Here is a 24,011-nt window from a genome sequence, read left to right as displayed (position 1 = left end):
TCCTTGTTTGTAGCTCAATACATTGCAAAAGATTAATTAATATGTAAAATGTTTGTTATTGTACGTACACTAACAACATTTTTACATAGTTTTTTATTTTTTTGCAATATATTGAGTTACAAACACCGACTTAGTCAATGTTGTTTCACATTACTTTTTCAAGTAGGAAGCCATGATGAAATTGTTTTATAAATTGAAAATCGTAATACCAACCCTAATCCATATGGCCACTATTAAAATGACATGGGTACATGATGGATTTTACTATCATGCTGCCCCATTACAATGACTGCAATATTACTCATAGCTCCTATGCAGTCAAATCAAGTAACACCATTCTTTTTCTTTGATTTCACACTTCTAGGGGTCGTGCAGTGTTTTGGGACATGAAGAATCGTCTGCCCCGATCGGTGACAACCTTCAATTGGGAGAACAGTTTTGTGTCTGTCTACAGCAAAGATAATCCTAATTTACTGTTCAACATGGGTGGATTTGAATGTCGTATTCTACCCAAGTGTAGAACAACACATGAAGAGTTCACTCACAGAGATGGTGTGTGGAACTTACAGAACGAGGTATGTCCTATCATGGTGCACAAATTTCTTGTAGTCTGTTCCCATGGCTGCTATGCCCATTCAATAACATTTTCTGCTCTCTCTAAGGTTCATTTTAGATTAAGATTAAAATTGAGGTGTAAAAACACAGTGGTCTGGCAAGCTATAGAAAAAGTCGGCCCAGAAAAAAAGAATGATCCAATGTAATCTCATGTCGCCACGATAGAAAAATTACCCTTTAATGAGTATCTTGCCTAGCTTTCCTGCTCCAATAGTTGTTTCTGTGTTTGTGTTCATTTCATTCTATCAATTCTTTTTCATTATTTTGTGTTTTAGGTGACCAAAGAGCGTACAGCTCAGTGTTTCTTGAGAGTAGATGATGAATCCATGCAGAGGTTTCACAACAGAGTTAGACAGATTCTGATGGCTTCAGGTTCCACTACATTTACAAAGGTAAGACAACGTACATACTTTAAAGTCCATGTTTTCTTTGTTGTGTTTGACTGTACATCCCAATGCATTGTATGGTATCTGCAGCTACAAGTGAATACAGATCTTGTTGACTGTTCGTATAATCAATGCTATAAAAATTCAGTGATTTGCATCGTTGGATGGTTGCTCTGTCTATGACAACTGTCCTGGAATGTAGCTGATACAGAAATTATGAATTGTCGATAGAATTGTTTGCAAGTATCCTTAGATATTATTCTCTTCATTCAGCCAAGGCAAATAAGAGTGACCTAAGGAGTCCTTGTCACGATGATACGAGTCACAAGTATTTTCCAGCTGAATCAAAAAAAATATTTGGGAATAATATAATTGTACCATCGCCAGTACTATAAAAAAAATCAGGGAAAGTAATGGGAGTTTTGGACGTTTTGACTTTGATTTCAAACACAGCAGAATCAGTGATGTAGACACGCATTGTTGTGACATAGAATGACCAGAGTATATATTCCATATTTTTGGCTTTGATTACATTTTGCTGTCAATGAGTCAGTGAGATCTGAACAGTGTTTTATGATAGTTAGATTTACACTGAAATCACCGACTATTAAGTTGCTTTGCAATGGTAATATTGTTTACAGATTGATTACATTTGGAGTGACCATGTACTGGGTTTGTAAGAGAAAATGTAACAATACACGTTTACATTTGATATGAGCACAATAAATGATAGTGGCACATATTTAAAGTATTTTAACTCGAGTGTTACAACTGTTTATTGAGGCATGTGATAATGGACAGATTGATCTTCTGAGAATTAATAGTGCAATTTGTACTTTTGATAGATTGTAAACAAATGGAACACAGCACTGATCGGTTTGATGACTTACTTCCGAGAAGCTGTAGTCAACACTCAAGAGTTGCTAGACTTATTGGTCAAATGTGAAAACAAGATTCAGACACGTATCAAGATTGGTCTGAATTCCAAAATGCCAAGTCGTTTCCCACCTGTGGTCTTCTACACACCCAAAGAACTGGGTGGATTGGGTATGTTGTCAATGGGACATGTGCTCATACCACAGTCAGATTTGAGGTGAGTATCGCACTATTAGATTTGAAATTCAAAGTTCCCGTTGGATTTCATGGTCAACAGCCAAAGGAAGGTGTTGCTATTGTAGAAGTAAACATTTTGTTAGTTATGTAGAAAATGAAATTATAGGGTAAGAGGGCTTACAGTTAGCAGTAGTACTGGACACATAGGCTACTAAATATTGTATCTAGACTACCAACTACTAAACATTGTATCGAGACTATCAAATTAGCAGTAGTCCAGGACACATAGACTACTAAACATTGTATCTAGACTACCAAATTAGCAGTAGTCCAGGGCACATAGACTACTAAACATTGTATCTAGCCTACCAAATTAGCAGTAGTCCAGGGCACATAGACTACTAAACATTGTATCTAGCCTACCAAATTAGCAGTAGTCCAGGGCACATAGACTACTAAACATTGTATCTAGACTACCAAATTAGCAGTAGTCCAGGGCACATAGACTACTAAACATTGTATCTAGCCTACCAAATTAGCAGTAGTCCAGGGCACATAGACTACTAAACATTGTATCTAGACTACCAAATTAGCAGTAGTCCAGGACACATAGACTACTAAATATTGTATGTAGACTACCAAATTAGCAGTAGTCTTGTATCCATAACAACCTTGATGAGAAGAATCCCAACCGACCGACACACACACACATCAATGCATTGTATGGTATCTGCAGCTACAAGTGAATACAGATCTTGTTGACTGTTCGTATAATCAATGCTATAAGAATTCAGTGATTTGCATCGTTGGATGGTTGCTCTGTCTGTGACAACTGTCCTGGAATGTAGCTGATACAAAAAATATGAGTTTGTCAATAGAATTGTTTGCGAAGTGTGTAATACTAGGTCTGATGGAGAGGGTGAGAATGTTGCTCTGTAATCAGTACAAATAACATTTCACACATATAGATGTAGAACTTAATAATAACCAACTAAGGCACTGTACATGTCATTGAAACACTGATGTAGACTTTGCATTCCCCCTCCCCCTCCACTTTTGCAGGTGATAGGAAATGTGCATGTAGTTGCCATTCACAGAAGCATAGTATACACCATGTCTAACTTGAGACTTGTATTCCAACAGCTGATTTCTTAAAATGTCTATTTTACAGGTGGTCTAAACAAACTGATGTAGGGATCACTCATTTCCGTTCCGGTATGAGTCACGATGAAGACCAGTTGATCCCTAACTTGTACCGTTACATCCAACCATGGGAGAGTGAATTCATTGATTCACAGCGTGTGTGGGCCGAATATGCTTTGAAGAGACAGGAAGCATTAGCACAAAACAGGTACAAGTCCTACCTAAATGTGTTCAAAATTTGTTACATTTTTGACATTGTAATCTATTACTACACACATGTAGCTTTTGTGATAGTTGCATAATTACTGAGTGATCTACTGTATATGAACCGCTATCGTACTATTTTACTGCAATATTCTATATTGCACATTTTAGCACTACACAACACTCCACATTATCAAGAGATGTTTAGTGTAAAGGGTTACACAGGTTTTGGATATTTTCGTGAATCTTCCACCGACAACTTATAGCCATTGTTCCATATCACCATGAGTAAATCTACAACCGTTTCACATTATTCATGTACATATATCCACACGAGAGCAAACTTAATCTTCAGAACTTAGCACAAGTATTATGCATTACATTTACCATGACATGTGAACCCAGCAATCGTTACTTACAGTGTTTGTGTAGTAGGCAGTGTGACCTTGATTGTTTGAATATAAAAAGCCACTATTATAAGGTACAACCAATTTATGTTCAGAAGTTGAAAACTTAGCACTTGACAATTTGTTTTCCTTACTGTGCAGACGTCTAACTCTTGAAGATTTAGAAGACTCCTGGGATAGAGGCATTCCACGTATCAACACACTCTTTCAGAAGGACAGACACACTTTGGCTTATGACAAGGGGTGGAGAGTTAGAACGGACTTCAAACAGTACCAGGTAATTATAACAACACTCTTAAGTCACAAGTACACATAGGGAGATATGCTATATGTATAGTTACCTTTCCTTATAAAAGGCTATCCTTTTTGTTTTACTTTCGACTATCGTAATGCATTGTATGGTATCTGCAGCTACAAGTGAATACAGATCTTGTTGACTGTTCGTATAATCAATGCTATAAGAATTCAGTGATTTGCATCGTTGGATGGTTGCTCTGTCTATGACATCTGTCCTGGAATGTAGCTGATACAAAAATTATGAATTAGTCAGTACAGTCAGTAACGTGACAACAGTTTGCCTATCTGGCAATGTTCAGGTAGAATTATTCACTTAGTGGACATTTAGAATGGTCATACAAAGGTGTCTATAGAACACAGTGACGATGTTGTAATTTACTTTGTTAGCCACAAATGAGTCGTGTTCTTCAAATGTGATGTTTTACACATACTTCAAATGCTTCTTACTGTGATATATATGACATATCAATAAATAGTGACTCTATTCCTGACAGGACTTCCTTTTCTTGCAAATATCCTTCTCAGATCAATTGTGAATGTGTATGTGTGTGTCTTTGTGTGTGTCTTATGTCTTAAGCGTATGTGGATGTATGGATGTGTTGATGTATGTAATGTGTGTGTGTGTGTGTGTGTAAATGTATGTTGGGTATGTACATCGTGTATGTATATTTTTAGGATTGACTTGCACAAACTTGAAGAAACAGAATGCTGAATGCTTAAAATCTTCACACGAATTCCTCTTCCATACATTGACAGGTTTTAAAACAGAATCCATTCTGGTGGACCCACCAACGTCACGACGGTAAACTCTGGAATCTGAACAATTATAGAACAGACATGATTCAGGCTTTAGGTGGTGTAGAAGGTATCTTAGAACATACTCTATTCAAAGGAACATATTTCCCTACCTGGGAAGGTCTCTTCTGGTAAGTCTTTAGATGTCATTGCCAGTACAAGTTACTACAAATTGTAAAAGCACATTACAAAAAGACCCAAATTTACCGTCATATGAGTAGGATACAGTGTTGTCTTTTTAAGGTAACATTGATACAGCTAAAATGATGTTGGTTCGGTGTTTCACTCATGTAACATGACATTTTTTACACACACTCAGACAACTTCTAATGCAAAAGAAACAATTACATAGGTCCTGTGCAGAGTGGGGGTGTAGAAGTAGTCAAGTTGATATGTTGATTATTAGTTGGAAAATTAACAGTTGAAGCCATTAAAATCATCAAGTCCTTGTGTAATGTTTTCATTAGAAATCTGTTTTTACTGCACTGTGAAAGAATAGCAATGCTTATCAGTGTTCAATGTGATTGGGTAAAGGATCCTGCTGTGTTTATTGTGTCTCTGTTATTGTTAGTCTAGAGTTGAAATATGTCAAAAAATGTAACATCCCATGAGTGAAACCCCAAACCAACTGAACATCATTTTAGCTGCCAGTTCCAAATGACAAAAATCAGCCTGCTTTTTAGCGCGTACATGTACACAAACAAGGTCATTTGTATCAACTGAAATGGGTGTTTTCAAAAGTTGAAAATTGAAAATTAGGTCTTGAAAAAGAAAGGAGGGGCAGATGTATTCATGTAGCATGAATTGTCATTTCTGTTATTAGCCCATACACATATACCCTGCACGAAAACCCCCAATGTATATATAATAGTTACTATTGTACCAATTGCGTGTCTAATTACAGGGAGAAAGCCAGTGGGTTTGAAGAATCTATGAAGTACAAGAAACTAACCAACGCACAGAGGTCTGGTTTGAATCAGATTCCTAACAGAAGATTTACATTATGGTGGTCACCCACTATCAACAGAGCAAATGTAAGTGGTCAAAGCAATTGACATAATGGTGGTCACCCACTATCAACAGAGCTAATGTAAGTGGTCACAGCAATTGACATAATGGTTGTCACCCACTATCGACTGAGCTAACATAAGTGGTCAACAAATGTAAGTGGTCAGATTGGGTGATTGCTTGTACCCAGTAAGTGTATATACTGTTGATGATATAAATGGTATAATTTCAAGGAATTTAATTTTCACTGACAAGTAAAACCAGCAGTATTGCCTAGATCTAATTTTCACTGATTTAGGAAGGTATGCATAGTATCTATAAATAAAAATAGTTATATTTGAGTGGAAAACCAAACCAGCGAAAATAACTTTCAATTGAAATGTTAGTATTTCAGAGTAATCCAACCATATTTGTTTTTATGTTATCTATAGGTGTATGTGGGTTTCCAGGTACAGCTTGATTTGACTGGTATCTTTATGCACGGCAAGATTCCAACATTGAAGATCTCACTAATCCAGATCTTTAGAGCCCATTTATGGCAGAAAGTCCACGAGAGTGTAGTCATGGATTTGTGTCAGGTATGTAGAGTATAAAATACATTATATTGCAGTTATTGGAAAGACAAAAAATTGCATAATTTGGACACTAGGAGTGCTGTTTTGAAATTGCTTTTAGATGAGGAGTCAATTTGGGCACACTCGCAGTTCAAATCTTGCCTAAGAGCTTACCAGCAAGCCATTCAGAAACAAATGGCAGTGGCAAGGCTTTAACTTGCAACCTACTGATTCAAAGCTAACCACTCTAGCCATTATTTTAACCATCATGACTCCAAGACTGATGTTTGTTGCTTATTTATTTGATGGAAAGTCCAGTAAAAAATATTAATTCGATTTATAGTACTGTATTTTACAAAGACACAAGTGTTTGTGTGCACCTTGTCTAGGTAATTTTTTAGTTATCGGTACTATGTGTATCTATAGTCCCTCTACAACCTTTGTTGACATTCTGGAACGAGACTGGTGTAAATCGACACAACATGCCAGCAATCATGCAATGAAAAGACCAATAGAGAAAAATTGCCAAAAGTTACAGTTGGCTCGACATGATGGTTATGATAATGGTACCATGTAGCTGTACCACCTATAACACCAAAGTAAAGTGTTTTCTGTATGTACCACAATTGTTTATAGTGTCCATATCAAGTGTAAAAGTATCCAGTTTCATTTGCTTATTGACCACATTAGAAAGGCCACATGCTTGGCTTGTAAATAAACCAATTGGACAAGTATCCTTTTACACTTGATATGAATGCATACAAATGAGTGTAGCATAGAGAAAATACTTTACTTGAGTGTTATTCGTTGTAATGTGGCAATGCAAATTAGCATATACATGGTTGATGCAATATGTGACGTTTTACTTTATATGTGTCATTTGACAGGTATTTGATCAAGAGTTAGATGCCTTAGAGATTGACACAGTACAGAAAGAGACGATCCATCCCAGGAAGTCTTACAAAATGAACAGTTCCTGTGCCGATATTCTACTCTTTGCTAACCACAGATGGTTGGTATCAAGACCCTCATTACTGGCAGATTCCAAGTAAGTAAATTTTCCCCATGTGTACCGAAACAGTTTATCACTACTAACCTTACAACATTTCAACTCAGAGACCCATGGTTTAATGTCAGGTTCTCACATTAGTGTTATCTTATCAGTGGAGCGATACGGATTACATTGACATTCACAGATGTAAACCCGTTGAGGGTGCTGTTTGTGATTAACGATCACATGTAAACATGCAAAGTCTTGGTGCTCAAGATCCCGAGAACTGTAATATTAAGTTAGGTCTGTTGGTTCAGATTTCTAGTATAATGTCACATGTGATAGACAAATAAGGTTCCAAACTGATTTGAAACTTGTTTTCATTGATTGTGATTCTAGGGACACCATGGACAACACAACCACACAGAAATACTGGTTAGATGTTCAGCTGAGGTGGGGAGATTATGATTCCCATGATATTGAACGTTATGCCAGAGCTAAGTTCCTGGACTATACCACAGATAATATGAGTATCTATCCTTCACCAACTGGTGTACTTGTAGCGGTTGACTTGGCATATAACTTACACAGGTAAGTTCACATCATATTCGTCCTCTCACAATTATGAGGTGGAAATGTAATACCACTCGGAGGAATCAATTGCCTAATGTGAAATTGTGGATGTAGATTTCACATGTCTAGAAAGGGAGCAGTGATTCAGTTTTGGATAGAGGTGGCATATGGTATAACATCATCCCATCATCATTATTTGACGTCCTTGATATGAAGTGATTTGTCATTCAATTAAGATGAAATGAATTTATCGATAAGAAGCTTCAAACCAGTAATGTTTGTTTCAAGGCAGTTGGCGTCTTATAGTTATTGCTAATGTATATGGTTTTTTTTTTAAATTATCACAAATAATGATACTATCTTTGCACTAGTGGTCTAGTAGAAATGCTGCTGATCATAACATAGTTTTATCAGTGGTGGACGTTTAAAACTGGTTTTGAAAATGCCAACAAGTCTTCTCCTTATCACACTATTAAACTAAAACACATTGATACAAAAGCAACAGCGGGTGCCTCAGATGTAGGTGCGTGCAATGCTTTTATCAGTTTGTTTATGTCTGTGACAGTTAGACACTCACTCACTCACTCACTTTCACAGACATAAACAAACTGATAAGAACATGGCCTGAACTTACATCAGAGCCACCCAATGTTATTGTGTATCTATATATGTTTGCTTGATTTGTGATAAGGAGACAACTTTTCGGCACCTTTAAAGTCAGTTTTGATTGTATACTACTGACAAAAACAACATTCTGATTAACAGCATTTCTAGACAACCTAGTGCAAGGGTTGTATTTGTACAAGAATGAGACTATAGGTTTAGGTATTGTAGGAACGGCCAGACCAAGGTCTTATACTAACAGTACTACATACATGATTTGTTTGTTAACAGTGCCTTTGGAAATTGGTTCCCCGGATCTAAACCACTAATTCAGCAAGCCCTTGCCAAGATTATGAAAGCCAATCCAGCTTTGTATGTGTTGAGGGAACGTATCCGTAAAGGTCTACAGTTGTATTCATCAGAGCCCACAGAACCTTACCTGTCGTCTCAGAACTATGGTGAACTGTTCTCTAATCAGATCATTTGGTTTGTGGATGACACCAATGTGTACAGAGTCACTATTCACAAGGTAATATAAAACGTTAATATTATTACATGTGTACCAGAGATTACTTGCACTGGTGCGCACACATGCTAGTGGTATTTGCACTGCAGTGCAATACCGAAAACATTATTGCATACCTGCATGCAAATGAGGACACAATCGTTTGTTCTACACGCGTTTTCTCACTCTCGTCTTCATCATCAAATGATATGACCCCATAGATATAATCTCTTGTATTTTCCTTGGCTGAACGAAGAAAAATATTGAGGAATAACATAGAAGTATGCAATGAAAATTTAGTATGGGGAACTTCATTTGTGAACATTGATACATGTGTATATACTGTAAGCAACACCATTGGATATCCATCTAATTAGTATTTCCAGTACAATGTATTGTCAAGTTGAAATCTAATACAGACATTCACATACATAACAAGGGTCTCCATCTCACTGTCGATATTCATCCAGCTTGGGGGCAGTTTCAAATTGAAGTATAACATTACTTTTTCTTGATTCATGATTAATGTCATAGAGTAGGAACACACTCAATCAAGTCAATCAAGTCAATCACCCCTCAGTGTATTATTATTCTGACAAGGTGATTACATCATTGTTTCATTTCTTGCAGACATTTGAAGGTAACTTGACAACTAAACCCATCAATGGAGCCATCTTTATCTTCAATCCCCGTACTGGGCAACTGTTCTTGAAGATCATTCATACCTCAGTATGGGCTGGACAGAAACGTCTTGGACAGGTTAGTGACTTGCTTGCTAATATCTCTTTTCTTTGAAAATAAGTATGTTAACATAACTGAAAGAAAGCAGATTTAGTTCAGTGCACCCTCAAAAAATGGCAAAACAAAATGATGAAAGCTGTGTTTTCTGTGTGACACACCACATAGCAAGAGATAGGGGGGAGGAGATAGGGGGGACATCAAGTTGTGTGATGTATCACAAAGAATTAAAAATGGCATGGGTCAGTGGTATGTCATGTTAGCATGGTGGAAACGTGTAGACTTGTGTCATTTATTGTAGTGCATTATAAACATGTAATTGTTTCCAGTGTAGATTTTAGTTAACCTTTTCAATGCTTCTGAAGACTCCAGTTTGATCAGCCGAGAAAAGTAGTCATATGATATGCCTTTTATTGATATTTTAGTGTTTACATACTGAACTTTATCAACTTTAATTCTATCCTTACAGCTTGCCAAGTGGAAGACAGCAGAAGAAGTTGCAGCTTTGATTAGATCACTGCCAGTAGAGGAACAACCTAAACAGATTATTGTTACTAGGAAGGGTATGCTTGACCCATTGGAGGTGAGTTCAAGTACACATCCAGTGGTTTAGTCAGGTCTGATCTGGTCTTGGGTGGTCCTGGTCCCAGGGTCTAGGTCAGGTCAGGTGCTAATAGTTAATTGAATGGCAAAACTGTGGATATATGTCTTCTCATAACTGCTGTTGTAATGAAATTGTCACTAAAAAGTAGTAAAATTTCCGGTTGTATCCTTTCATCTGACTGCTGTCATTAGGCTATACAACTGTTGACAACAGACCATGGACAAACAGAACTATTACCAATAGGGAAAGTAAACAAATGAATTGGATTAATAACGCTTGACACAACATGTTGGAACAGCAGAGACTTATAATACACACCACATTTTGATAAGAACAGTTTTATGGCCCCTGTGTGTGTACATGAAATGCCAGGGGAACTGCAGATTTGTTTGTGAACGTGAACTATTATGGGAAGTGACCATAGAACTGTTCTTATGAAATGATGGAATGTAATACAAGTCTCTGTACTTCTAACATAAGTGTTATTAATCCAATACAATTGTTTACTTAAACTGTTTGTAGCAGATTCCATTCATCTATGGTCTGATGTCAGCAGTTGTAAATTAATCAGTGACCAGATATACTAGCTGTATTGTTGATCAACAATTAACTGTGTCACTGTGTTCATTTCTCTCATCTAGGTACATTTGTTGGATTTCCCTAACATTGTGATCAAAGGTAGTGAGTTACAGCTGCCTTTCCAGGCATGTCTGAAAGTAGAGAAACTAGGAGATCTGATCCTGAAAGCTACAGAACCACAGATGGTGTTGTTTAATCTCTACGACGATTGGTTGAAGAGTATCTCATCTTACACTGTAAGTATTTAATTAGAGCATGAGTAGTTGCTATAGAAACAAGTTTATAGAGGGGTGCTAACCCAACCCACCCACACCCCACCTCGCCCTTGCTCCCCTCACAAAAGCTGAATACTAACTTCTAATAAGAGAAATGCTGCAGTAAAACAGCCATGAACAAACAGCTTGGCCACAGACAACCCAATTCATAGCACTTTCAATGTCATGAAAACATGGATATATTAAAGTGGCCATATGGAAAACATACTGCAAAACATTAAACAATGTATAAAATGTATGTTATTGTACGTACAATAACAAACTTTTTACACTTTTTGCATCTTTTTGCTATGTATTGAGTGATGAACATAGACTTGGTATATGTTATTTCACATTATTTTTTCAAGTAGAAAAACATAGTGAAGCTGTTTTATCAAATAAAAATCCGAAATAAATACCAAATTCTCATCCATATGGCCACTTTAAGTCTAGTTATTTATCTGCCATTCCAGTGATATTCCATTTTGGCCTTTCTTTGTATACTTTATCCAGGCCTTCTCCAGGTTAATCCTGATATTGAGAGCTCTTCATGTAAACACTGATCGTACCAAGGTTCTACTAAAACCAGACAAGACTACCATCACTGAACCTCATCACATCTGGCCATCCCTTACTGATGAAGAATGGATTGAAGTTGAATTACAACTCAAAGACCTCATCCTGGCTGACTATGGAAAGAGAAACAAGTAAGACTTTTGTATACTTAAAAAGCATTTCATATTTCATATTGTTATCGCATAGTGCCATTTTTATGGAAATTTGTTGTTTCGGATAAACATATTTAATAATACCAGAACCCCATATGCCACGCCAGTGCCAATGTGGGTACTCAGGGGTATTTGCACTCGTGCTTGCAGTGTTTTCTGCTGCACTTTCACTTGCATACTGTGCAGAGAACACTGTAAGTACTCAAAGAGCATATTATGGAGCATATAATTTCGGGAAAACATCGTAAGCCATAGCACACCCCTCGTGGTCAGCTGTCGCCGGTAAAAGTGCACCGGTAAAAATCAAAACATTTTGATCCTTGCGGTCAAGTCGGCGGTTGATTGCACATCAACATCACTTAAGTGGAATAATGTATTTTTATTTACAGTGTGAATGTTGCATCTCTGACGCAGTCTGAAATTCGTGACATCATCCTTGGTATGGAGATCTCTGCACCATCACAACAACGTCAACAGATTGCCGAGATTGAGAAACAGACCAAGGAACAATCACAGCTGACTGCTACAACCACCAGAACTGTGAATAAACATGGTAGGTTTTTACTTTCAAGTTTTACTTGTGTCAAGTATTTAGTATTAAGTATACATACTTTTAGTCTTTTTTTCTATTTTAGCTATATTCAAACTGTAGCCATATCTATAGCCGTGTTCATACTTAAGCCATGTTACAGTAATGCTTTGGCCATGTTTATATAATAGTTGTGTCCATACATCAGCCTTGGTCATACATACTTAGCCCTGTCCGTACTTTAGATATGTTCATACTCTAGCCCTGTCCTTACTCTAGCCCTGTCCATACCGTAGCTGTGTTACAGTACTACTTTAGCCACATTTATGTAATAGTCATGTTCATACTTCAGCCATGTTACAATAATACTTTAGCCACACTTATAGCTGTGTTCATACCAGGGCCATTTTCGTACGTGTACTTTCGCCTAGTGTAATCCATGTTATTGTATTTAGTGTACAGGTGGCAGTTTAATTATTTTCATCCTTGGAATCACTAAGTATATATTATTACCATGAACACAGAACAATCTGATGATAGTGTCTGTGTTTTAACTCAGAGTTACAGTAACTACAACTTTCATGACTACCTACTTTCTCATCTTGTATAGGTGATGAAATTATAACATCTACAACCAGTAACTATGAGACGGCAACATTCTCCTCTAAGACTGAATGGAGAGTCCGTGCTATATCAGCCACCAATCTTCATCTTAGAACCAATCACATCTATGTGTCCTCTGATGATATCAAGGAAACAGGCTACACATACATCCTACCTAAGAACATTCTTAAGAAGTTTATCATCATTTCCGATCTTCGAGCACAGGTAGGTTTTGTGTTGAGTTGTGTGGGAGTGGCTTTCAGTGGTCTGATTACAAGTGGGAGGAAGGAAATCTATGGCAAGTTCCTTGGTTATTTTGCAACTACATCTTCAGACATCAGACTGTGGACAAACTGAACCTGTTGACACACAGGGAAAGTAAACAAATGAATTGGATTAATAACACTTGGCACAGCAAGTTGGAAGTACAGAGACTTGTACTACATTCCATCTTTTGATAAGAACAGTTTCATGACCACTTTTCATAATAGTTCATGTTTACAAGCTAATGTCAAGTACCCCTGGCATTTCATGTACACATGAAGAGGCCATAAAACTGTTCTTATTAAACCATAAAATAATGCCTGAAAAATTATTATTTTTACATACTATTAGTTGTTGTTGTTGTTGTTGTTGTTGTTGTAGATTACCACTAGGACTGTAAAAGCAATGATACATACAAAATGGTCGTTCCCAAAATAGCCGTTACTTTAGAGTCTATTTGTAGAAGTCATTATACCACATGCAAGCCAAGTTGAATGCATTCAAACAAAAATGGGGGATTTATACCCTTGTACTTCATCCTAACAACATGCATCTACGTCACTCCTTCAATCATGCTTGAAATATTAATCAAATCTGAAGTTGAGAAATTACAGAATGTTTTTCCTGAACATGCGTAGTGTAGGGGTAGCAGCCCCTGTTATACAACTTGATAGACATACATGTTTACGATTGCAAACAAACGCTGAACTCATGAAATGGATCGAAACTTCCAAGACCAAAAGTGACACCGTCCTGCATTGAGGAGTGCTTTCAGAGACATGCACACTAAAACGGACACTTGTATTTTTTTATATTTGACAGATTGCAGGTTATCTGTATGGAGTGAGTCCCCCTGACAATCCCCAAGTGAAGGAGATACGGTGTATTGTAATGGTACCTCAGTGGGGCACACATCAAACTGTACATTTACCAAACCAGCTGCCACAACATGAATATCTCAAGGTAGGCAACTGTTGTGACAATTCTCAGACAAGAATGTAGTGTGATGGACCTGTATCACATTTAGAATCAAGTTCGAGATGATGAAAGTGGAAGCAGTCCCTTAAAAAATACATGCTGTAATTACTACACTGACTGTGGTTCTGAATACAACACAAAGAAGAAAACATCAGCAAGCATTATATTACTCTGGTTATTGAGGCTTCAGTTTACTAAGATAGACACAAACTAAAAGTATTGTCGTAACATGTTGATACAGCAGTGATAAACTATTGAATGGACATTGGTTTAATTATGGTCTAAGTGGGATGGCTCTCTGAAAACTAGTTCCATAAACTTGCAGTGTACTGTTTTGGGACTTCCAATGTTTACACTATCTTGGTCATGGTCACAAGGTGATTAGATTCGCACAACAGAGGAACCGATATCACCCATTTGAGTTATCTAACACATCAAACAAGTTTGTGTCTATCTTAGTAAACTGAAGCCTTGATTACCAGAGTCATATCATTGTAAGATTTTATGAATATCGTGACCTCCACATCATTGCAACTAGTATTAGTTCTCCCAGTGAACTGTCAATGAAATATTCATCATTGTCTACACTCCATTAGTCACACAGTTTGTACCCAGGGATTTTCAGTGTTCTGATTACAAGTGACAGGAAGATGATGATGCTTCAATGGTGCTGTGTCTTCTCCAACTTATAAACATTCTCATTTTGTCATCATTGATTACAGGAGATGGAACCGTTAGGCTGGGTTCACACACAACCTAACGAAACCCCACAGTTGTCACCCCAAGACATTACTACACATGCCAAGATAATGGCAGATAACCCAGCCTGGGATGGTGAAAAGACCGTCGTCATTACATGCAGGTAAGGTTTGTTCAAAGCATTCCAGGTTCAATACACCGTATTCCAGTGACTGAAGTTCCAGCCATTTCTCAGGTAACCACCAGACGAGGGCGCAACAGATTCGGCAAAAGTGAGGGGCTAAAATTTGTGTCATGGCCACTGGTTGCATGAAGCAGTGAATGAAATGTGTGTGAAAGAACTCTGAATGTCCAAAACAGAGTATTACAGTATTGGTTAGACATGTTTTGATTACTACTGGTAGTTACTGATAAAATAGTATTGTGGGAACAACATTTAAAAGGTGTGGTAACTTGGTGTCTGCTGTCTTTATGTTACAATACTCTACTAATCTGGCTCTCACTTCCTGCCAACAAATGGTTTGTGAACAGCACTCCTAGTGGCCAAACTATGAAATCTTTCCTATAACCACAGTATGGCGTATAGTAAACTCCTACACAGCATTACCAGTAACTATTGTCTTTCATCAGCTTCCGTTTCCAAGTTCCAGTCAAATCTTTTGAGTAACGCTACTATCAATAGTGGCCATGTTAGATTTGTCACTGCTGTAGACAAATATTAACATCATCTCACATCTTTTACTGTTGTCAGATAGTCTACATACATATTCATGAATGTTGAGAACAAATAAAATACCGCTGATATATTAAGAACATCTGTAAGTCCGTACAATCCAAAGTGCATGATACTTGTACGCTGAGTATAATCAGGCACTTCATTTGAAAGTAGAAAGAATGAATTTGACACCAGATTTATCTGAATGAGAACAAATACTACCGCATAACATAGTACATCCCTCTTATCTCAGATATAGTGTAATGACTGTAACTTAGTTTCAGTAGGAGTATTCTGGGTCAGTTGAATCGTTGGTGTACTGGGACCTGACCTGTGAATTAGCTATGTTAGTGTACCATTTAATAGTCAAATCTGATTAGATATATCATGTCTTTTTTATCAGCTCATTGTACTTACAGGTGGTCACTGAATGAATTGTCCTATCTGTATTGATATGTAACTATGTGTAGTTATCTTGTCTTTTAGCTGACTTACGTGGACTCTAACGTCATTAAACCGTACCTTTGTTTGATTTGACAGCTTCACCCCAGGATCCTGCTCTCTGACTGCATACAAACTAACACCCAGTGGATATGAATGGGGTCGCCAGAACACTGATAAGGGAAATAATCCCAAAGGTTATCTACCGTCACACTATGAACGTGTTCAGATGTTGTTATCTGATAGATTCCTCGGTTTCTTCATGGTTCCGTCACAGGGGTCATGGAATTATAATTTCATGGGTAAGTTAATTTTTGTTGTCGGTTTTTTAATACTCAAAAAAATCTGTTGTAACCACAAGGTGTTTGACTCAAACTATACTGTGGAACAGGACAATCTGGACTCCAGCTGCCAGAGCATTTATTTTAATTATACCATACTACAGTAGGACAGCCTGGATTCCATGCTAACTCTAGGGGTCACAACAGTGCATTGTGGTATAGAACAGCCTGGATTCCATGCTAACTCTAGGGGTCATAACATTGTATTATAGAATAGAACAGCCTGGATTCCATGCTAACTCTAGGGGTCATAACAGTGCATTGTGGTATAGAACAGCCTGGATTCCATGCTAACTCTAGGGGTCATAACAGTGCATTGTGGTATAGAACAGCCTGGATTCCATGCTAACTCTAGGGGTCATAACAGTGCATTGCGGTATAGAACAGCCTGGATTCCATGCTAACTCTAGAGGTCATAACAGTGTATTGTAGAATAGAACAGCCTGGATTCCATGCTAACTCTAGAGGTCATAACAGTGCATTGTGGTATAGAACAGCCTGGATTCCATGCTAACTCTAGGGGTCATAACAATGCATTGTGGTATAGAACAGCCTGGATTCCATGCTAACTCTAGGGGTCATAACAGTGCATTGTGGTATAGAACAGCCTGGATTCCATGCTAACTCTAGGGTTCATAACAGAACAGTGCATTGTGGTATAGAACATGCCAACTCTAGGGGTCACAACAGTGCATTGTAGAATAGATTAGCCTGGACTCAATACTGACTCTAGGGGTCAGAATAGAAGAGCCTGGACCTCACACTAACTGTAGGGGTCACAGCAGTGCATTGTAGAATAGAACAGCCTGGCCTCTTTGATGAAGGTTACTAATAAAGAGTTGAGGGTGAAGATAATAAATGTGGTTTTCACTGTACAAAAAGCAAACTGTAATTTATATGTAGGTGTTACAGGTAGATGTATGGTGTCTTTTTTGTTGGTTATCAGTAGCATCTCAAGTACCATCACTGACAGTTGATAACACTAAGTCAATATGAAGGCACTCTGATATCTGTACAGAGTTGAACCTATCCAATATGCTTATCTGTCTAAATTCATAATCTTTCACAGAACCTAAATTTTCTTATCACTGTAGTTCAGGATAATACCAAATACTGACTTTTTCATGTGACTTTGTCTTTGTATTTTAGGTGTCCGTCATGACCCCAACATGAGGTTTGATTTACTTTTGGCAAATCCCAAGGAATTCTACCATGAAGTTCACAGGCCATCCCATTTCTTGAACTTCAGTGCGATTGAGGAAGGAGATACGTTTGGTACAGACAGAGAAGACTTGTATATGTAAGGAGAGCCGTGCACCATGAAATAGTCACTGTAAATGTGGTGTAACCATGTGTTGCGTAAGGACAAAGCCATACACCACACAGTTACTGTAAATGTGGTGTAGCCATGTGCTTTGTAAGGACAGCCATACACTACACAGTTACTGAAAATGTGGTGTTACCATGTATTGTGGTGGGAGGACCACACACCATGCCATAGTTACTGTAAATGTGGTATAAGTTGGTATAACCAGATATTGTGTGAGGAGAGAGCCATACATCACACTATAGTGACTGCACTGAAATTGTGTAGTATGGACCGCCATCACACAGGCCAATCATGATGACATCATCTTCATATTAATACAAAATGTTAATAATTGAAAACACCAAGGCTTGATTGTTATCTATTAGTTTTGGTCAGATTTGAGTGTATTTCACTATATCAGACCGGAGTGTGTTTCACTGTAATACCGCTGTCAGTTTGTCACACACACACCTCGTGTTACCACTTGCATCAATTTTTATGAGATCGTGTACATTTTCTACATAACAAGATGGATTTATTTTGTTTAGTATCAGTGACCCTGTAGGCATGCCTTGGAGGTATCTCAAACGATGATAAATTACTCACTGGTCCCGACATTGCTGACAACCTAACAGCCACTCGTTGGTGATAGATTGCACAGGTCCTTGAACTTTGACCTAACATTTTCTACCGTAAAACAGGTCAATACAAATTTTTTTAGCCTGCCAGTCTCACAAACTATTTGGCACTCATTCAGGTTTTGGGGGTTTTTTTTCATTTGAAGTTTTGAGCATTTTGTACAGTAAAACAGGTGAATATGAATGTTGTAGACCAACAGAATCATAAATACGCGACCAAAATTCTACAAAATTGTTCACGTTTAGACTATTTTTGAATCGAAAGAATTTTTATGAGCAGACATACATGTGTTGTTGCAAATAAAATCCCCCTGTCATGAATTTTAGTCGATGTCGTATGATTAACATCCTCTAGATTTAAGTGTTATTTTTACAATCTTTACCTTTGTTTGGTTGTAGGAACCAAGGTATTTCTATTGCCTGACATACATAAGTTACACATAAAAAAGAGTAACTTTGTGTTGAACCAGATAAGCTGTGTAAATATTTGCTTTGTGTGGGTTGGTGTGCTTGTCAACGCACCAACAATAATTAAATAGTGTCGGGATTCAAATTCGAGTGATGATCGCTAGGCACATTGATAATTATTGATTCTCTTCACTCCCTAATGTTTTTAAGTTGTGAGAAATTCAGTCACGAACTATAAACATATGACAGTGTATTATTATGGAATGTACAAACTGCCTTTATTCACTGGATTTAATTTACATCATCCGATGTCATTTTCAACAAATAATACATATTTGTATGTGTCATATAAAAAGTACCAAGAACATCATTGGTTTCAACTTTGTCTTGGCATGAATATTCAATCTCTTTCAAGTGAGCAAGTTCACAGTAGTATCCATGTTGAAACCTGGTTATTAAAGTGGCACAGGCTGAGTTTATAAGCTTTTTACTCAAGTAAAAATACTTTCAAAAAACTCTGATTAAGCTATTCTAGCATAATATTAATGTCAATGCATATCTTCTATGACATTACAATTTGTGTCCATGGCATTGTCCGACATGTTGATTGCATAGCAGGAGTTCCTGTATATTTTTTGGTGCGTATGATAAATTATGTCATTGGATCGTTTATAAGTAATATCCTAATACCAGGTTTGACTTCAGTCAATTGCAAGTGATAGGCTAGTGTACATCAATAAGTAGAATACTATGAGTACCGTTTAATATGAACAAAAAATTACATCCCAGAAATATGTAAACTCAGCTTGTGCCCCTTTAACACAGTAAACAAGTATTTGTTTGTACCAGTACACAAAATTATGGAGAAATCAAGACGCACATGCTGTCTTCTGTTGTGTTTGATGAAAGAATATCGAATGCCATGTTGAAAAGCATGGGTTCCCCAGGCCTAGTGTACACTGAAATTCATCTTTGTGCCTAGTTTTCATGAGATGCCATCAGACAAAGTATGGGGTGTACACTTACGTATACCTGAAAAATATTAAGTAAGAAAATGAATCAAGTAATGACAACACTACTGACTTGTTATGTTTTACTTTAAACAGTTTCATTAATCAGGGAATTATATCTCTGGACCAGTAGTATGCTTTCACTCCCTTTGTTGAATGTTTTGTAAAATGTCTTTAATTCTATATGTTATTTTTTGTCTGGGGGCTTGATTTCAACCTTTGAACAGTTCTTTATCATTGAAATCATGAATATGTAATGAGAGTTTGGGAAAATCTGTTGAATACTCAAAATTTTCCTGAAATGGTATATCTTTATCTTTTCATGTATTTTTGTTGTGAATTCATTAAAGTAAGACTTTTTTCTTTTTCCAACATTCTTTGTGTTTAATTTTGTACCTCAAGAGATATAGAGTGAGTAGAATAACATGATCCACACATCCCCCACTCCACCTCCAATAATGGCCAATATAAATACAAGTCTTCTACATTAGGAGAGTATATAAATACAAGTCTTCTACACAGCCCCCAACACTAATTATGTCAAAGATATAGTTCTATAAGTAGTTGGCAAGCCGTCTAAGTTTATAACATCACACTTCGTAATGTCTACCAGTGTTTTTGCTAAGGGTGGTAAGTAGGTAAAATCTATCAGGTTCCTATATTATTTTACCTGGGTTCCCAAACAAAATTACCATAGACTCTATAGGGAAACACTGCCATTTTTACCCCTTTCTCCCTTTCTGTAATACCAGGGTTCCCAACCTTAGCAAAACACTGTCTACTCATGCTGTGAAGTGAGATTAATTAACACTATCAGAGGGGGAAATGACCACTGACATATATAGTCCAGGTAGAACTTTGATATATGACACAAGTGTGATAAGACAATATTTCTCAGATAATATGGGTGTATCTCAATGACAAGACTGATTTATATAGCAAATTACTATATTACCCAAAAGATCAAACAGTGAAGGTCAGTTTTGCAAATATGATAAGATGTTATCTCCATAAGTATGGGTGTATACACTTGAATGGTGTCAATATGTATACCATTTCAAAAGTTCTGATGTCAGTCTAACTAGAAAGCTTGCAGCCAATATTAAAGATGCAGACATTTCAATTGTGTCTTCATATGCATTTGTTAAAGAAGTTATAGAGTAATTTCATTTAAGACCTTGAAAATGACGGTCAAGGACAAAGGCCTTTACTTGAAATTGTAGTTCTATAAACATCAGTACTAAGTGCAGACATGCGACTGGCTTTACACATTTTTGAGGCTATTGTGTTGAGCAAATTGTTATTTGACCTTCAGGATGAAGGTCAGTGTCTTGCAATAAGCTTTAATTACACCTCTGACAATGTATGGATGTAGAGTCTCTGTGTATTCACTTCTTGAGTCAGTCAAAACTGCCACATTTTACAAGAAGTATGACCCTGGTGTTGGTTCATAAAAGGTCATGGTTAGGAAATTAAGTGACCTGCATTTGTACTGTATAGGATTTGACATTTGTGCCAGGTTTGGTTGAAGTTCTGTCATTGGTGTGAGAGATGAGGCTGTTGAATGCAAGTGGACAGGAGTCATTCCTGTAGTCCTGGCCTCTAGGCTGTGCCCACTGGGGCTACAAATCAAATAAAAGTACTACTTTTCATGTACATAAAAATAAATAGCTGGGAAATGACCTCTATGAAGAGACTGTTTCTGTTCATTCATAACAGCTGGTGGTCAGCACAGCAATCCCAGTGATTCTAGAAGTAATATATTTGATCTCTGTTGATACTTTTTTAATAACTTTCAACCTGTATGGAAAGGAGACAGTTCGTGTGCGTCAAAGATCAAGTCTTTCCAGTCCTGAGTATGTACAGCTCTTTTCTAAGTGCCAAAAAGTTATATTTTCAATGAAAATGCCTTCAATAGGTGTATTTCCTGGATATTTGTCCTTGTTCACTTTTTCAATTGAAAATTATTAGCAATCGTGTATGTCTGTCAGGTTATACTCTGTTTTCAAAAAATGACAGTCGTAGCAATAAATGACCCATTTCTGGGATGATAATAAGACATATATTCTTGTCCAGCATTAATTCGTACAATTCATTCAAATTTGTTATGAGAGGTCAGATCAAGTAGTGTTTGACTATTTTGTTATCTTCACTGACATATTTGCGTGCCAATTTTTTTTCAAACTTTGATGTGTTTCTGATATTTTGCCAAGTGTTTATAATGTGCTTACACTTGCAGTGATCTGATGACATCTGATTTAATTAGTGAACACAGTGTTTTGTGGTATTTCTTACCAACTCATATTTTTTATTATTATTTATTTCTTGTAAGAAAACGCGCTACACGTGCATCTCAGCACATTGTACAGACTGAAGTTAAAAAATTGCAAAAGTAAAAAAAAATAACAGCACACAGAGAGCAACTAAGTATAAACCGACCCATTGAAATAATTCACATTGTATAAAAACAGTTACAATCAATCACTTCCAATAAAACCGACCAGTTACATTAAATTACTTGAAATGATGTCTGAAAAGATGCGTCTTTAAGCTATGTTTAAAAATGTCATATTTTATCCACTTTTTGGGAGGGCATGTCTACAACAGTGATTGCTCCACTTTTGGTATGAATGAGGACATTACAAAAATGGGTAATTTCCATATGTATGTTACCACTGACATATTGAAACTTGATAAACCAGCTAGCGTGACTTATAGATAATAAAAGTGTCACATACGATCTTTTTGTTTATTTGAAAAGTGTTTACAGTAACAGAACCGTGAAGCTGTAAATTGTTTGTGGTGCAGTATTTGAAGTAGCCAGAGTAACATTTACAACGCAATCCAGTTTGGTATAGCCTTGATACAGTTTAGTATCAGAATCAGAATCAATATGTTGAAGGAACCAATACTAGTAAATAATCAATGGAAGGGGAGGGCAAAACACTTAGTCGCACTACATGGATACCTTGAAGGCGTCTACCGATCCAGATGTGAATAAATTATTGTCAAGGTTGTACCAGTCTGTGATTACTCGTGGAAAAAATGAGTTCCTGTAAATTTCTGTATTTGCATGTGGTATTTGAAAGAAGCTGGAGGAGTTATTTGTCATGTACTTTCCACAGGGTTGCTATACTGTTAGTAATCTACAAAGTTCCCGGGTTTAATTGTCCACTTTGGTCTTTGTGGTATGAGATATGTGCTATAGCTGGTATTAGGCCCCAAACAACTTTAAACAAGAATGTGAGGCAAAAAGTTCTCTTCTTCTTCCCTGTATTTTCTTTGCATGTACCTGAATTGCCAGGGGAACTTTGTTTGTGAATGTGAACTATTATGCAAAGAGGCCATACAACTATTCTTATCAAACCAAAAAATGTAAAATAAATCTCTGCTGTTCCAACATGCTGTGCCAAGTGTTATTAATCCAATTTATTTGGGTTACTTTCCCTGTTTGTAACAGGTTCTATTCGTCAATGGTCTGATGTCTGCAACTGTACAATAGCTCTCTACACCAAACCAAACCAAACCATATGTACTTCAAAAGCACATGAATATGCTTTGAATTTAGATTAACCGTAACAGCTTTGCTAAATCTAAGCTCAGACCAGTATAGATTCACTTAGATTTAGCAAAGCTGTTACGGTTAATAAGCAGCGGGATAAAAATGAAAAACATTTTATTTTAATGTTAGAGTTGAAAATTTGGGTCGGTAAAGTAATGAGAAATATACAAAAAATAGGGTTACCCTTAGAAGGTTATTAGTACACATTTTGACCAAGGATATGTCTATGTATTGTAAATGATGTTTACCACCTTGTTTAAAACAACTCTGTGACTGTGTGTGTGTGTGTGTGTGTGTGTGTGTGTGTGTGTGTGTGTGTGTGGTGGGGGGGGAGGGGTGAGTCTGTAAATCACACGTCTCATTATAAAAATTATTTGAAGATGTTTATTTCATCTCAATAAATAAGTAAATTGTGGTAATATAATTAAATATTTATTAAAAAATATATAATAATCATAATTTTTGTAATAATAGAAT

The 24,011-nt window shown here is 36.9% G+C and overlaps 1 protein-coding gene and 3 non-coding genes across 4 annotated transcripts in view; all 4 read left to right on the top strand.

Annotated features, from left to right (window-relative positions):
- LOC144448773 (pre-mRNA-processing-splicing factor 8) overlaps positions 1–20,322 on the top strand; it is a 36,053-nt gene extending 15,731 nt beyond the window's left edge. Inside the window, exons 23-43 of the mRNA XM_078139050.1 lie at positions 365–575; positions 891–1,007; positions 1,847–2,094; positions 3,226–3,405; positions 3,950–4,085; positions 4,862–5,031; positions 5,805–5,934; positions 6,340–6,486; positions 7,350–7,510; positions 7,853–8,044; positions 8,921–9,158; positions 9,765–9,893; positions 10,342–10,455; positions 11,118–11,291; positions 11,823–12,016; positions 12,427–12,590; positions 13,177–13,394; positions 14,256–14,396; positions 15,134–15,273; positions 16,366–16,568; positions 17,757–20,322. Of these exons, the coding sequence (XP_077995176.1) occupies positions 365–575; positions 891–1,007; positions 1,847–2,094; positions 3,226–3,405; positions 3,950–4,085; positions 4,862–5,031; positions 5,805–5,934; positions 6,340–6,486; positions 7,350–7,510; positions 7,853–8,044; positions 8,921–9,158; positions 9,765–9,893; positions 10,342–10,455; positions 11,118–11,291; positions 11,823–12,016; positions 12,427–12,590; positions 13,177–13,394; positions 14,256–14,396; positions 15,134–15,273; positions 16,366–16,568; positions 17,757–17,911 (3,562 nt within the window). The 3' untranslated portion in view covers positions 17,912–20,322. The remainder of the gene's footprint in view (positions 1–364; positions 576–890; positions 1,008–1,846; positions 2,095–3,225; positions 3,406–3,949; positions 4,086–4,861; positions 5,032–5,804; positions 5,935–6,339; positions 6,487–7,349; positions 7,511–7,852; positions 8,045–8,920; positions 9,159–9,764; positions 9,894–10,341; positions 10,456–11,117; positions 11,292–11,822; positions 12,017–12,426; positions 12,591–13,176; positions 13,395–14,255; positions 14,397–15,133; positions 15,274–16,365; positions 16,569–17,756) is intronic.
- Positions 1,071–1,214, top strand: LOC144449845 (small nucleolar RNA SNORA8). The gene has a single exon (XR_013482178.1). It is a non-coding gene; the product is annotated as a small nucleolar RNA SNORA8 (small nucleolar RNA).
- On the top strand, positions 2,770–2,913 carry LOC144449846 (small nucleolar RNA SNORA8). The gene has a single exon (XR_013482179.1). It is a non-coding gene; the product is annotated as a small nucleolar RNA SNORA8 (small nucleolar RNA).
- On the top strand, positions 4,199–4,342 carry LOC144449842 (small nucleolar RNA SNORA8). The gene has a single exon (XR_013482176.1). It is a non-coding gene; the product is annotated as a small nucleolar RNA SNORA8 (small nucleolar RNA).
- Positions 20,323–24,011: the final 3,689 nt, after the last annotated feature.

The sequence above is a fragment of the Glandiceps talaboti genome, chromosome 18 (assembly GCF_964340395.1).
Source record: "Glandiceps talaboti chromosome 18, keGlaTala1.1, whole genome shotgun sequence".
NCBI classification, from domain to species: domain Eukaryota; kingdom Metazoa; phylum Hemichordata; class Enteropneusta; family Spengelidae; genus Glandiceps; species Glandiceps talaboti.
Note: the sequence above shows the minus strand (reverse complement) of the source record. Positions and strands in the feature narration are given on the sequence as shown.